The 16533-nt window shown below is 38.1% G+C and overlaps 1 protein-coding gene across 1 annotated transcript in view; it reads right to left on the bottom strand.

Moving 5' to 3' along the window:
- LRP1B (LDL receptor related protein 1B) overlaps positions 1–16533 on the bottom strand; it is a 1094775-nt gene that overhangs the window by 108770 nt on the left and 969472 nt on the right. The window contains exons 62-64 of the mRNA XM_075284520.1: positions 15775–15923; positions 5045–5138; positions 31–147 (exon numbers count right to left, since the gene is read on the bottom strand). Coding sequence (XP_075140621.1) covers positions 31–147; positions 5045–5138; positions 15775–15923 — 360 coding nt within the window. The remainder of the gene's footprint in view (positions 1–30; positions 148–5044; positions 5139–15774; positions 15924–16533) is intronic.

Here is a 16533-nt window from a genome sequence, read left to right as displayed (position 1 = left end):
TCACCCGGCTCGCTTTGCATAATCACCTACCACAGTTGAGTTCATCGGAATTGTCCCCACAATCGTTTTCTCCGTCGCAGATAAAAGCTGGGAGGGCGCAAAGTCCGCTGCCGCATTGAAACCTCCCTGGCTGGCACTTGAATTCGGCTGTAAAAATAGAAAATGTATTCTAATTTATGAGAAAAGGCAGGATTGCAATCACTTTTATGTACAAGTAGGACAGGGAAGGGGCTCTTGTACATCAGTCAAGTAATATAATCATTGACAGAGCTGTTGGATAAATAGAAAAGAGCTTTTATTCTGCATCAGATCCGAATGGTAGAAACATGTATCAAGGATATAGAGGAAATGGCACACGAGGGTGCAAAGGGGCTGTAACCGTAGCAAAAACCTACAAGAGGAGGCCAACGGAAGTGGAAGTGGGAAATCGGAGACAATCTACAGTATTCATAGGACATCTGCCTTTATGGGAGGTCACCAAGGACCATTCCAATATCTCTCCAGCTTTATCAAGGGTATGCCGCTTAGAAGTGGCGAGCATTGGCGGTAGAATTTATATGCATTTGTATAAACATGCAAGGGTACAACTAGTGTTCCCATAAGCAAAGGGGCGGCACCATAATACTCTGGGCATACCAAGGGAGATTATGGCTCTACACAGTAAAGTTCTTCCTCTTGTACCCCATGGCCATTAAAAATAAAATTGTCTTCAGTTACACTCATGTGATCCCAGGTGTAGGCTATATATTCTGTATGTACAATGTATAAACCAAAATAACACTGGGAATTAAGTGAAAATAAGAATTCCTATGGATAGTATAATCATCCCATAGAAAACGAGTCTATACTCAGAACCCACCATATAAACCCAGCGCTGCAGATAGATAGGTTAGTGTCACCAGAACCAGCATATCACCCCAGTCCTGCAGATAGATAGGTTACTGTCACCAGAACCAGCATATCACCCCAGCCCTGCAGATAGATAGGTTACTGTCACCAGAACCAGCATATCACCCCAGCCCTGCAGATAGATAGGTTACTGTCACCAGACCCCAGTATATCACCCCAGCCTTGCAGATAGATAGGTTACTGTCACCAGAACCAGCATATCACCCCAGCCCTGCAGATAGGTTACTGTCACCAGACCCAGCATATCACCCCAGCCCTGCAGATAGATAGGTTACTGTCACCAGACCCAGCATATCAGCCCCGCCCTGCAGATAGGTTAGTGTCACCAGAACCAGCATATCACCCCACCCTGCAGATAGATAGGTTAGTGTCACCAGAACCAGCATATCAGCCCCGCCCTGCAGATAGGTTAGTGTCACCAGAACCAGCATATCACCCCACCCTGCAGATAGATAGGTTACTGGCACCAGAACCAGCATATCACCCCAGCCCTGCAGATAGATAGGTTACTGTCACCAGAACCAGCATATTACCCCAGTCCTGCAGATAGATAGGTTACTGTCACCAGAACCAGCATATCACCCCAGCCCTGCAGATAGATAGGTTACTGTCACCAGAACCAGCATATCACCCCAGCCCTGCAGATAGATAGGTTAGTGTCACCAGACCCAGCATATCACCCCAGCCCTGCAGATAGATAGGTTAGTGTCACCAGAACCAGCATATTACCCCAGTCCTGCAGATAGATAGGTTACTGTCACCAGAACCAGCATATCACCCCAGCCCTGCAGATAGATAGGTTAGTGTCACCAGACCCAGCATATCACCCCAGCCCTGCAGATAGATAGGTTAGTGTCACCAGAACCAGCATATTACCCCAGTCCTGCAGATAGATAGGTTACTGTCACCAGAACCAGCATATCACCCCAACCCTACAGATAGATAGGTTACTGTCACCAGAACCAGCATATCACCCCAGCCCTGCAGATAGATAGGTTAATGTCACCAGAACCAGCATATCACTCCAGCCCTGCAGATAGATAGGTTAGGGTCCGCTGATTCAAACTGTTTTGCCCTTGTGAACCACTGCCTCCATAGCCAAAATATTACTAAATGAGTTCTTTGGTGCAATGAGGGAGTTGTTTGTTGCTTATCTCTTTGTACTATCAGCACCCCTATTGTTTCAATGAAACCATTTCCATATTGATCTATCAAAGATAGCACAGTAATAGAGGCACCAAATCACAAGGGGAAAACACTGTTTGATTTAGATGACCCTAACCCAGATTGCTCAGAAATGGTGGGGGCTAACTATCCAACTATTTCAAAATCAGAATAGCAGTGCCTATTGAAGTATGCACAGAGGTGGAGATGGTGGGGTGATGAAAGGTTCTCTTTCAAGGAAAATTGATTGTATTATTTCTTCAAAAACTTCTGTGGAGACTAATTATGATACCCTTGGGTCTGGCACTTTGGGCAAGGTAAAGAAGTCATCTGAGTCATCTTGTCAGGACCTACAATTTTAAATGTACACTAAAGGGATGAAACAAGATATTCAGCAAATGTGCAGACAAGCAGAAACTACTACATTAAAGTTGTCCGACAAACTGTGTGTTTTAATTGGCTGTCTTATGTGGCATTTGAGTAAAAAGGTCAAAGCGAACAAACACACAAAATATCGCACAACATCCGAGCTACAGCCAAAATATATTACATAGTTGATACTTTTGCAATAAGTTTGTGCTAAATCTTCAGTTTAGTTCCATATATTATATCCCTGTTTATATTGTTTTTCTTTCTACTTTTAACATTTGCAATATATTATCATCATCAGCAGAATAGAGAGCGCAGCTCTGGAGTATAATACAGGATAAGTAATGTAATGTATGTACACAGTGACTGCACCAGCAGAATAGTGAGCGCAGCTCTGGAGGATAATACAGGATAAGTAATGTAATGTATGTACACAGTGACTGTACCAGCAGAATAGTGAGTGCAGCTCTGGAGTATAATACAGGATAAGTAATGTAATGTATGTACACAGTGACTGCACCAGCAGAACAGTGAGTGCAGCTCTGGAGGATAATACAGGATAAGTAATGTAATGTATGTACACAGTGACTGTACCAGCAGAATAGTGAGTGCAGCTCTGGAGTATAATACAGGATAAGTAATGTAATGTATGTACACAGTGACTGCACCAGCAGAATAGTGAGTGCAGCTCTGGAGTATAATACAGGATAAGTAATGTAATGTATGTACACAGTGACTGTACCAACAGAATAGTGAGTGCAGCTCTGGAGTATAATACAGGATGTAACTCAGGATCAGTACAGCATACGTAATGTAATATGAGAACATAATGAATACACCAGTAGAATAGTGAGCGCAGCTCTGGATGTATCTTGGTATGAGTAATGCAGTGTATGTACATAGTGACTCCCCATAGCTATTTGACAATAAACCCTACAAGACAGGACTTTGTAAATGAAATAAAGCCTTTGTTTCCCAGTAAATAGGGAATATCTTGTATACACGTCCACATGTGCATCCTACATTCATTATGTCAGTCTCCGTTCTTGATGTCTGCCAACAGCCGCACTGAGTGGCTTAATATTCTAGGTAATTAGACAACGCGTCCTATATTTTATGTGCGAATCCTGTTTCTGTTTAATTTAGTCGCCAGTTCTCTAGCAGGTAGTGAAGTGTGAAGTAGTTTGCATTCTGAACTTTTTTGCACATTTTTAAGAACCTGGCACTGTAGCAAGAGGTGCTAATTAGTTCAAGAGTGTGCGCTTCATACATGTACGGAATTAGGGAACAGGACAAGCGGTAATTACTCTCCGCCTCTGAATTAGAGAGATTTATATATTCCTTTGAAAGTAGGTAAAGTTGTGACACTGAAAAAAAAAATCAAAGTAAAAGAGAAAAAGTAGAGCGTTATGTTCTTCGATAAATGTCACCTAAAGGGCTGAGAGAGAGCAAACTTTTGGTTAGTCAACAGGTTGTGCAGAAAGGAAGACGCACATGGCAAAGGGAATCTGCAATTACAGACACATTTCCCAATCCACAGATAGGGGATACATGTTATAACACTGAGGGAACCCCCAGTCATTGGCAGAATGGGGGGGACCAAAAGTAAATAAAAAGCCAACCCTTACGTGATCAGCACTTCATTCACTGGTATGGGGCTTCCAGTTTGTAGTGAATGGAGCATTGACCATGTAAGTTCTCCATAGTTTATCATCTGTCTGGTCAGATGTCACCAACACATGGACCACTCCAACACCCCCTGACCTTATGTTCTCCCTACAGTCCAGATCTCCATTCAGACGTTAAAGGGTAACATCACTTGTAATGTCAGCCCTTTGCCATCTATTATGGATCCATAGAAGCATCATATGGTTGGCTCTCAGAACTATGGACAGTATAATAGGCAGTACAGAATTTCTTATATTATCCAACAGCTCCATGCAGGTTACATACAGAATCATACATATCCCCAAATGTGGCTTATGGTGTGGTCCATTTGATAGTGGAGGTATGTATTTGTGGATAGGTGCAAGAGTTATAGTAGGTAGGAAGGGGTAGTATCTAACATTGGCGCTTTGGTGGGAAAAATGCCCCATAATAGATCTGGTCTGTAAAATACGAATAAGTAATATGGTCAAGAGAGCTTCATAATGGAAACAATTATTGGGGCAAGGGTGGTTAGGGTTGGTTGTAGAATTGTGGTGGATAATGGAGACATCATAGGAAAGAAACCCAAGAATAAGATTCATAATCCCATAATATGGTCATGAGGAACAACATCTAATTCTACAGATGATAAGATGACAAAATCAACAGGCTCAATGATCAGGACCATCCAAAAGGTGGCATCAGCCATCCCAACTGAAGGGGGCATTGTCAATGGTCTAGTAGTTCTTGTATCCAACCATGTCCGTCTAGACTTTTGATGGAGTGGAAGAGTTCATGCATGACCACCACTCCATCTAAACTCCTTTGGAATGGGAGCTTGGGACCCCAGTTCTGGTGACTGGTGAGGGTCCCAATGATGGCGTTCCCAAAGATCATCCCTTTATCCCCTATGCCTTTAATATTTGGAATACAAAAAGTAAAGAAGTCTACTTACGGCATTCAGGAGGCTCATCGGATCCATCCCCACAGTCATCTACTGTGTCACATTTCCACCAGAATGGAATACATTTATCCGTATTGCAGCGGAACTGAAAGAAAATAACTTCCATTAATGATTTAATAAAAGCTTTGCTATGATGAATGATTATTGTTGGAGATTTCTAATTCTGTTTTCGGTTAAGTTATGGCCTGTTTAATATGATAGATGTTTTTTTGTGTGGCGCGGTGGAATTATTTCAGTGTTTCAAAGCCTCGGTTTCTTTGAAGTTTCTTACAGAACATTTCTCAGTGAATCTGAATGTGACAGACGTAGCGTAGTTAGCTAAACCTGTTATGAGCTTTGGAACGCGAATCTGTGACTTTTCTGCGCTGGCTGGAATGAATGTGTCAAAAAAAACAAAAACAATCTGCTGTGTGTCCAAAATCAAACGAGCAACATCTATCCCCGGTACTCCATCAGCCCGATTACTTATGTAAATCCATGCATGACAGGTAGGAATTTCTGTAAGTTGTAGGAAGTAGTCAACCATACATTTCTAATTTGAAGCCTTAATCCAGATGCCCCACATTTCACATGCCAAAGGAAATAACGATGATTTTTTTTTTTCATGTTATGAAGCTTTTTTTTTTGGTCTCTGGATCCAATCGTCCCTGATGTTACATTTGCATTGGACTTAGTAGTCGACTCCTAGACAAGTCGCTATATTATTACGGAGGTTTTGTCTTCCTCTGTAGAGGTATAGGTTAGATGTGATGGACCTGTGTATTTTCTCAACCTATCAACTGTGCAAAAGTATCAGGCAGGTATGGAAAAAGGCTACAAAGTAAAAATACTTTCAGAAATAGAAGGGATAATTGTTTATTTTTGGGAATTGACCAAATTAAGTAAATGAAGAAAAGTCAAATCTAAATACCACCAGTTCAGTGACATGCCTATGAGCTGGAGATAGTCTCTGGTAAATCCTGACAAGTAGGGGTCATAGAAAGTCTAGGAGTAGGGTTGAGCCGATATTGAATTTTCAGGATCGATTTTGAAATCCGATTTCCGATCATTTTTCATTCGAACACGATCTCAATCCCAATTCCGATCCCAATGCAAGTCAATGGGATTTTTTTTTACTAATCAGAGATCGGATTTTAAAAACAATCCTATTCACTATACAGCATGGAATCTAAGAATTGAACACTTTAATTATCAGAATCTACGCTGTGCAGTGATTTTTTTTTTTTTTTTTTTAAATCCTCTGGCTACTTAGTCCCCCCTGGTGTCCACTTATCTGCAGAGATGGCTGCTCCGGTGCTCGGTGTTCTCATTCTTTTTCACCTCGTTGCCCCCCTGCCTCCCAGGTTAGCAGAGTGTGGGCGGGTTAGGAGAGTGTGGGCGGGTACTGGTAGGGGAGACGTCACGACTCCCCACCCTGTACCCGCCCACACTCTCCTAAGCCAGGGGCAGCGAGACGAAGAACAACGAGAACACCAGGCACCAGATCAGCCATCTCTGCAGGTAAGTAGCTACTAGAGATGTTAGCTAGTCTCCCATTAGAATGAATGGATGCAGCCAGCGCGCAGGGAGTTAAGGCTGTGTGCCTGCTGCTTCCATTCATTCCTATGGAACTGCAGAGGAGCCTTCATACTGAGTATACACTCCGCTCAGAATGAGCGGAACGTATACTCAGTGTGAAGGCTAACATTGTTCGCTTTCCCATAATGCTTGGCCCGTAGCAAAGCATTGTGGGAAATAATCACCGATCTCGATCCCACCTAAAAAGATCATGTTCAGGATTCGTGATCAGCTGGAAAATTATTGGAAATCGGATTTTAAAATCGATCCTGAAATCTCAAGATCGGCTCAACCCTATCCGTCACTACTCTCTGCATGTATCCATAGGCTTTCTATGACTCTGTACACTACCAACTCCACTGTTTGACTAGAGCCTAGCAGAATAGGAAGAGGCTCCCTTATTGTCCAATCGGTGGGTTTCCTAACACTGGGACCCTCAACAATCAAAATGTCTGATGTGCCAGAAGTTTACCCAAATAAGAACCCTTTGAAAAGATTACTCAGGCCTCTCATCCTTAAAAACTAGTCCGTATCAGACCCCGAGGGGACGGTGATGACACTTTGGCTTTCTTTAGATTTTTGGGACATGCATTCGGATAAAGTGCCACATTTTTGCCTAGATTGTACCCTTAAAACAAAAATTTGAACTCATTTTTGTGGCCACGGTTGGTCTCAACGGTGACTGATCATATTGGTGAAAGGAGTTGTCCAAATCTTTAATGAGGACCTTTGCACAGGATTAGTCATCAGTAAGAAATCAGTGGGGTTCTGATACCTGATTTATACAGTGAAGGGGGTCACGGCACAGAGCCCAAAATACTCTGTCTTTCCTATAGAATGACCATAGTCAAGAGACACTATGGTCTGGAGCAGACTCTATTCACTTGTATGGGAGAGATTTCTAGACCTGTACAGAGGTCATTGCACAGAGGGGGAGTAGATAAGCCTTTCTGGACACCTCTGCAGACACCGAGTGACGGAACATTACTACTTTCATCTGCGTATACATGATCGCTGTGACCATCCATGTGCTGTAAGTGAGGTGTCTGCTGCAAAGACATTTACTACAGAAAATAGTGTCAGCCTATCACATGGCTTTGTGGTCAGAGTCAGAACTACAGAATTTTTCATATTTTTATTTTAGATAACAACATGGAACTTTAAAAAAAAAAAAAAAAACACCAACAATTCTTTAAAATATGTTTAACATAAAACCTGATTTAATTAAAAACAATTAAAATAGGTCATTTTCTGCCAACACATTCCCTTTAATGCAAGTTGTTTGCAGTAGGGGGGCTTCTCCATTACCGTCATAGGCTCAAGTGGGTTGTCAGACATAGACAATCCCTTTAAATTGTTAACACTTGACCTTTACTACAAGTAGAGTCAGCGCCATGCTGTATAATCCATGTAACGCGCCGCCGTTCCCCAGACTGTTTACCATCTGAAGAACCATTGACTCATCTCTCTCATCTACCAGGAAGATCTTGTTCCCATTGTTGACCGAAGAATTAGATAAATTATTTCTGTTGACAACATCTGGTCCACAAAGCCGCAACGCCAGTTGTTTCAATTACCTATTGACAGCTAATAGGGGAAGAACATTACAAGTACAGGTGAATGATTAGTCTGGTGTCTCTTATCAGACTGCCTAATGTATCTGTAAAGTGTTTGCAGACACGATGGGAATTCTACGTGCCTGTAAATGGCGCTTTACGAATGCAGACGGCCGCTATAAGGCAGACTAGACAATAGACCAATAACGCGTTTTAGCAATTAAGTGATTGAGCTGGTGTTTACGATGTGGCGGTGCACCGGGCCACAGGTTTTATATGTAATTATGTATAATCTTATGATATTTACGATGGATACACTGAAGCTTATAAAGTTTACGGGGAATGACACAGGTCAGTAGATTAAATGGGGAATATTGTTTATATTGCGTAGTGTAGCAGCTGTACGGTTCCGTCGATTTTTTATAAGTAACAATTTACCCATTTGGAAATTTGCAGAATCGGCCAATAAAATAGACGGATGTAAGTAGCAAAGTGTAACGTGTCCTTGAGTTGAATACATTGTAAGCCATTGAAAAAGCTCCGTGCGGACCACATGCCCAACAAGAAGAAGAACTATAAGATTTCTGGAACATTTCCATGTCCATCTTGCCATGTGGCGTATACTATTCTGTGTATCATGTATATTGTCACTCCTTAGGGAGAGACCACCATGTAGGCGTGTGGAGTCTTACAAAGCCCTTTTCGCTCCACTGTGGGGGATTATGGGAAAAATATGCAAATACGTTTCCCAGGATGTAAATAGGGAAACACTGCCTCGGTATACTGCCCTCTATGGGTAGCTCGCTTGAACATCATGCCCGACTTTCCAACAGCGCCATCCACAGTTGGGATGATACTGACTTTGCAAAATTCCACATCATTACAATAAAGGGTTGTTGGAAAGTCAGACTGACTCCAGGTGACTATGCTCCCACTACAGACTTATCACCTGAAACCAGACAGTGACATCTATCACTTTTTCTAATCTGTTTTTATTTTCCGATTCTGTTTTTTAAAATATTATGAGGTCAGCCATCGTGCCTTATCGTCTCCTCCACTAACAGCATTTTGTGATAGGCTTTACAGCATAGTCGTGGCAATAGTCCTGAGTTGACTCATTGCATTGAAGAATTTTCCTGACTTGTTCTGTGCAGGGAGTGGGAGGAGCTAAGCTGTGACATCATCTATTGTCAATAGTGATGTAATGATGGATCAGTGGTGTTATCTATAGAGGTGTTATCTTTTATTGTGTCAGTCTTGTAAATGAGGTGGCTGTTGAAAATAAAACCCTTATAGAAATGGCAAGTGATAGCCTATTGTTAGATTTAGTAGCCAAGGTGAAAATTGAAGAATTTAATACTTTTGTTGATAGGACAATCCCTTGACAATAAGCGGATCACAAAGTACCTGTATATAGGATATATAATAATCAGCTATAGCTTGTGGGAAAACTTGGAAATAGGTGTTAGTTTGCCTACAGCGCCACCACAGGAGAAATTAAGCATAACATTTTCTGGTGAAATCAACGTGCTGTTTGCAAGATCCAATTTAAATAAGTAATTGTAATGTTTGCAGTCAAATTTACCAATGTTAGTAGTTTTTTTCCCCTAGAACGAAGGATTATTGGGGTAGTTTGGCATTGTGGTGGCCAAGATCTCCAGACTCAAGCAATGATATGATTCATGGACTTGGCCATAATACAGAAAAAGTTGTAGGAGTAGTTAAAGGGTTTATCCAGGACTGTCCAATGACATCACATCTATGGTTGCAGCTACGTTGCAGCTTAGTCCCATTCGCATGAGTGAGGCTTTGCTGCAATACCAAGCACAGCCACTATACTATGTGTGGTGCCGTACTTAAGTAGTTCTGGATAACCCCTTTAATAAACATGAGCAGAATTGTATCTGAGGATCCTTTGGTGGGACATGGCTTGGCATATAATGACTATAACCCCATTAGGCGCGTAATAGGGTTGCAAATATTATAGATCAGATCTGTTTGATGATATGATGTATAGGAACATGCTCCGGTCCTGTATAGTTGAAGGATGAGCCTCTGGTGGACCCAAAGTACCCATGGTGCCTTATGTCAAACACAAGACCATATTTCCCAAACAAAACATTGCATTGCAATAAAGTGTGCATTGCAATGTATAAATCCCCAAGAAAACAGAGTCACCTGGAGGTACAATGTGGGCCCGTGTGGTATAAATTTGAGAAATATGGACCCTTGCAAAAGAGGTTAGAGGGGAGCCTTGAGATAGACTTAACTGAATTGTCTGGGATTTGCCCGGAATGGGTCATTTGATATAAAAATACCATAAAATAATAATAAAATCCCAAAGTTTATTGAGTCAAGGGCGAGTGGGGAGCGCCAGAGTGGCAGCAGCGGAGCGGCAGGGAATCTTATAGTTAAGTCCTGCTTTTCCTATTTTAGAGAATCCACTCCCCCCCCCCCCATTGCCCACTTTTGGATGATCCCCTATCACCCCTTTAAATATTACATGAAGTTCTCTTCCCACTTAACTGCCAGACATAATGACAGAGCCTGAAAGTTTAAGACAAATAGCAGAAATTGTCAAAAATTGGATAAAACCTTTTCATCTGCGATTTTATTATTCACCATTTTAGTTTATTTCTGCTGAATTCACATTTTGGATGTGATTATCCTTTAAGGGAATTAGTAATGAAAAAGAGAAGAGACACCTGCATGAAGGATTCTGCTGCCGAGTGGAAATTATTCTGTAACTGCAAAAATTGATTCCAAGCAGCAGTACAGTATATTATGGTAACAGAGAATTAGATCCAGGACTGAATACATAAAATATTTATCCAATTTTAATGAACTTTTACGAATTTGCACATTAGAATGTAATAATTTATCTTAATTCTTTTTTTTTTACTCTCCTTTTTTTTGGAGCTCAGAGGAAAACATAAGTCTCCTCCAGCTAATAAAAATGTGCAAGTTATTTTATTCCCCTGTAAACGCTTCTATGAAGGAGGCTAGCTGAGATACAACCATCAGTCCATGAATATATTTTCTTCCCTTGGGAACTCGGTTTATTGACCTGAAAGCTTAAACCAAACAGAATGGTACTTTGTTTCTTAACCCTTCCCTGCCTGCTATCTGGATGTCCCAAAAATGTACTAAATGTGGTCTATAAGGGGAGAACTATTTTTAGGGCTACGTTTTGCACAAAGGCTTGTTCCAGCTTTTGGGATTTTGAATAGGTGACTATGTTGTTGAGATATATCATATCACTGATTATGTCAATAGGCAAATAAGCTCTTGGAGCTATAAGGGTGTTGTCATCAATCCAAAGAGGTAATTTGCATATTGGCAAAAAAAGGCTGTTACTGATCTAGGGAGGCAGAGAATCACAGGGAGGAAAATACCATTTGATTATAACTGTAAACGATTTATCCATGGGATTGGGTTCATATGCTGGGACACGTAACAAAAACCACTAAATATGCTGTCATACTTCTTATGTATAAGAATAACAATACTTCCACTATGTAACTACTATAATATTGTTCCCTATGTACAAAAATATACCCACTATAATACTGCCTCCAATGTATAAAAATAAAACTACTATAATACTACCTCCTATGAACAAGGATATAACTACTATAATACTACTCCTATGTACAAGAATATAACTCCTATAATACTACCTCCTATGTACAAGAATATAACTACTATGATACTACTCATATGTGCAAGAATATAACTACTATAATACTACTCCTGTGTACAAGAATATAACTACTATAATACTAACTCCTATATACAAGAATATAACTACTATAATACTACTCCTATGTACAAGAATATAACTACTATAATACTACTATGTACAAGAATATAACTACTATAATACTACTCCTGTGTACAAGAATATAACTACTATAATACTGCTCCTATGTACAGGAATATAACTACTATAATACTGCTCCTGTGTACAAGAATATAACTACTATAATATTACTCCTATATACAAGAATATAACTACTATAATATACCTCCTATGTACAAGCATATACCTACTATAATACTACTCCTAAGTACAAGAATATAACTACTATACTACTACATCCTATGTACAAGAATATAACTACTATAATGCTGCTCCTATGTACAAGAATATAACTACTATACTACTACATCCTATGTACAAGAATATAACTACTATAATGCTGCTCCTATGTACAAGAATATAACAACTATAATACTGCTCCTATGTACAAGAATATAACTACTATAATACTACTCCCATGTACAAGAATATAACTACTATAATACTCCTATGTACAAGAATATAACTACTATAATACTGCCCCCTATGTACAAGAATATAACTACTATAATATATAATACTGCTCCTATGTACAAGAATATAACTACTATAATACTACCTCCTATGTACAAGAATATAACTACTATAATACTGCCCCTATATACAAGAATATATCTACTATAATACTACCTCCTATGTACAAGAATATAACTACTATAATACTGCTCCTATGTACAAGAATATAACTACTATAATATTGCTCCTATGTACAAGAATATAACTACTATAATACTACTCCCATGTACAAGAATATAACTACTATAATACTACTCCTATGTACAAGAATATAACTACTATAATACTGCTCCTATGTACAAGAATATAACTACTATGATACTACTCATATGTACAAGAATATGACTACTATAATACTACTCCTATGTATAAGAATATAACTACTATAATACTTGCCCCCTATGTACAAGACTATAACTACTATAATACTGCTCCTATGTACAAGAATATAACTACTATAATACTACTCCTATGTACAAGCATATACCTACTATAATACTACTCCTAAGTACAAGAATATAACTACTATAATACTGCCTCCTATGTACAAGAATATAACTACTATAATACTACCTCCTATGTACAAGAATATAACTACTATAATACTACCTCCTATGTACAAGAATATAACTACTATAATACTACCTCCTATGTACAAGAATATAACTACTATAATACTACTCCTATGTACAAGAATATAACTACTATAATACTACCTCCTATGTACAAGAATATAACTACTATAATACTACCTCCTATGTACAAGAATATAACTACTATAATACTACGCCTATGTACAAGAATATAACTACTATAATACTACTCCTATGTACAAGAATATAACTACTATAATACTACTCCTATGTACAAGAATATAACTACTATAATACTACTCCTATGTACAAGAATATAACTATAATACTACCTCCTATGTACAAGAATATAACTATAATACTACCTCCTATGTACAAGAATATAACTACTATAAAACTACTCCTATGTACAAGCATATACCTACTATAATACTACTCCTAAGTACAAGAATATAACTACTATAATACTTCCTCCTATGTACAAGCATATACCTACTATAATACTGCCCCTATGTACAAGAATATATCTACTATAATACTACCTCCTTTGTACAAGAATATAACTACTATAATATTGCTCCTATGTACAAGAATATAACTACTATATTACAGCTCCTATGTACAAGAATATATCTACTATAATACTACTCCTATGTACAAGTATATAACTACTATAATACTGCTCCAATGTACAAGAATATAACTACTATACTACTACATCCTATGTACAAGAATATAACTACTATAATACTGCTCCTATGTACAAGCATATACCTACTATAATACTGCCCCTATGTACAAGAATATAACTATAATACTACTCCTATGTACAAGTATATAACTACTATAATACTGCTCCAATGTACAAGAATATAACTACTATACTACTACATCCTATGTACAAGAATATAACTACTATAATACTGCCTCCTATGTACAAGCATATACCTACTATAATACTGCCCCTATGTACAAGAATATAACTATAATACTACTCCTATGTACAAGAATATAACTACTATAATATTGCTCCTATGTACAAGAATATAACTACTATAATACAGCTCCTATGTACAAGAATATATCTACTATAATACTACTCCTATGTACAAGTATATAACTACTATAATACTGCTCCTATGTACAAGAATATAACTACTATAATACTACACCTATGTACAAGAATATAACTACTATAATACTACCTCCTATGTACAAGAATATAACTACTATAATACTACTCCTATGTACAAGAATATAACTACTATAATATTGCTCCCATGTACAAAAATATAACTAGTATAATACTGCCCCTATGTACAAGAATGTAACTACTATAATACTGCTCCTATGTATATGAATATAACTGCTATAATACTACTCCTATGTACAAGAATATAACTACTATAATACTACTCTTGTGTACAAGAATATAACTACTATAATACTACTCCTATGTACAAGAATATAACTACTATAATACTACTCCTATGTACAAGAATATAACTACTATAATATTGCTCCTATGTACAAGAATATAACTACTATAATACAGCTCCTATGTACAAGAATATATCTACTATAATACTACTCCTATGTACAAGTATATAACTACTATAATATTGCTCCTATGTACAAGAATATGACTACTATAATACTACTCCTATGTACAAGAATATAACTACTATGATACTGCCTCCTATGTACAAGAATATACCTACTATAATACTGCCCCTATGTACAAGAATATAACAACTATAATACTACTCCTATGTACAAGAATATAACTACTATAATATTGCTCCTATGTACAAGAATATAACTACTATAATACAGCTCCTATGTACAAGAATATAACTACTATAATACTGCTCCTATGTACAAGAATATAACTACTATAATACTACTCCTATGTACAATAATATAACTACTATAATACTACTCCTATGTACAAGAATATAGCTACTATAATACTACCTCCTATGTACAAGAATATAACTACTATAATACTGCTCCTATGTACAGGAATATAACTACTATAATACTACCTCCTATGTACAAGAATATAACTACTATAATACTGCCTCCTATGTACAAGAATATAACTACTATAATACTGCTCCTATGTACAAGAATATAACTACTATAATACTGCTCCTATATACAAGAATATAACTACTATAATACTACTCCTATGTACAAGCATATACCTACTATAATACTACTCCTATATACAAGAATATAACTACTATAATACTACCTCCTATGTACAAGAATATAACTACTATAATACTACCTCCTATGTACAAGAATATAACTACTATAATACTGCTCCTATGTACAAGAATATAACTACTATAATACTACTCCTATGTAAAAGAATATAACTACTATAATACTGCTCCTATGTACAAGAATATAACTCCTATAATAATGGATGATAATGTACCTACAATATTACAAATATGAGCAGATTGAATAGTTTTATATTTGACCATTTTTTTCTCCTCTTTGAAAGAAATCCCTGCCATGATAAAAGGCAAAAAATGTTTCCTTCCAAGTGTAAAAAGTAGGTGAAGAGAATGATAAGACAAGGTAACATCTTGCGCCATCTCATTTGATCTGAGCAGAACTCACCTGACTGGCGGTACAGTTAGACAGGCATGTCTTATTATCTTCCGCGAGGTAGAAATTAGTGGGGCAGGCGCAGGTGTGTGACCGGTGGGGCGATAATAGACATAAGTGACTGCAGTCTCCGTTGTTAATTTTACAAGGGTGGTCAGGCACTACAAAGACAATGGGATAATACATCATATTTCCACGCATATAAAGTTAATTGAATTCCTTAATAAGACGCTTTAAACAGAAGAAGGGACCTAATAAAAAATTACACGAAATGCATTATGACAAGGACATGTATCTAGTCGTTAATAAAACGGTTACTATGATACTGTGATAACAGAGCGCTACCCGCACACTACATAAAAAGCCATTTAGGAAGCCATCAAGTGAGTCAGGACGCATACAGATGAGGGTACACCTGCACGCTGCCTACAGCAGGAAATGAAAGATTAGAGCGGGGTTACACATAGCAACACACTGAGATTTATTCACATTTAAACTGTTCATTAAAATGTCGAACTTCTGCAAGAATGTTACTGTTTATTTTTTTTCCTTCTTCTCAAGAGAAATTCTAAGTGACAATTTAGCCGAGCCGCCTGATAATTTAGTCGCGGCTTTGCCAGATAGTACATTCAAATTAAAGTCGACCTGTCACCTGCGCAGGCAGCACAAGCAGCTATTTCATGGGCAGGACCACATGGCTGCGAGAAGGCAGCCTATCAATTTAGAAATCACCGCTGCCTACTCGCTACGTGGATGATAAGTGATTTGTAT

This window comes from Leptodactylus fuscus, chromosome 8 (assembly GCF_031893055.1).
Source record: "Leptodactylus fuscus isolate aLepFus1 chromosome 8, aLepFus1.hap2, whole genome shotgun sequence".
NCBI classification, from domain to species: domain Eukaryota; kingdom Metazoa; phylum Chordata; class Amphibia; order Anura; family Leptodactylidae; genus Leptodactylus; species Leptodactylus fuscus.
This window is presented reverse-complemented; position numbering and strand designations above follow the sequence as displayed.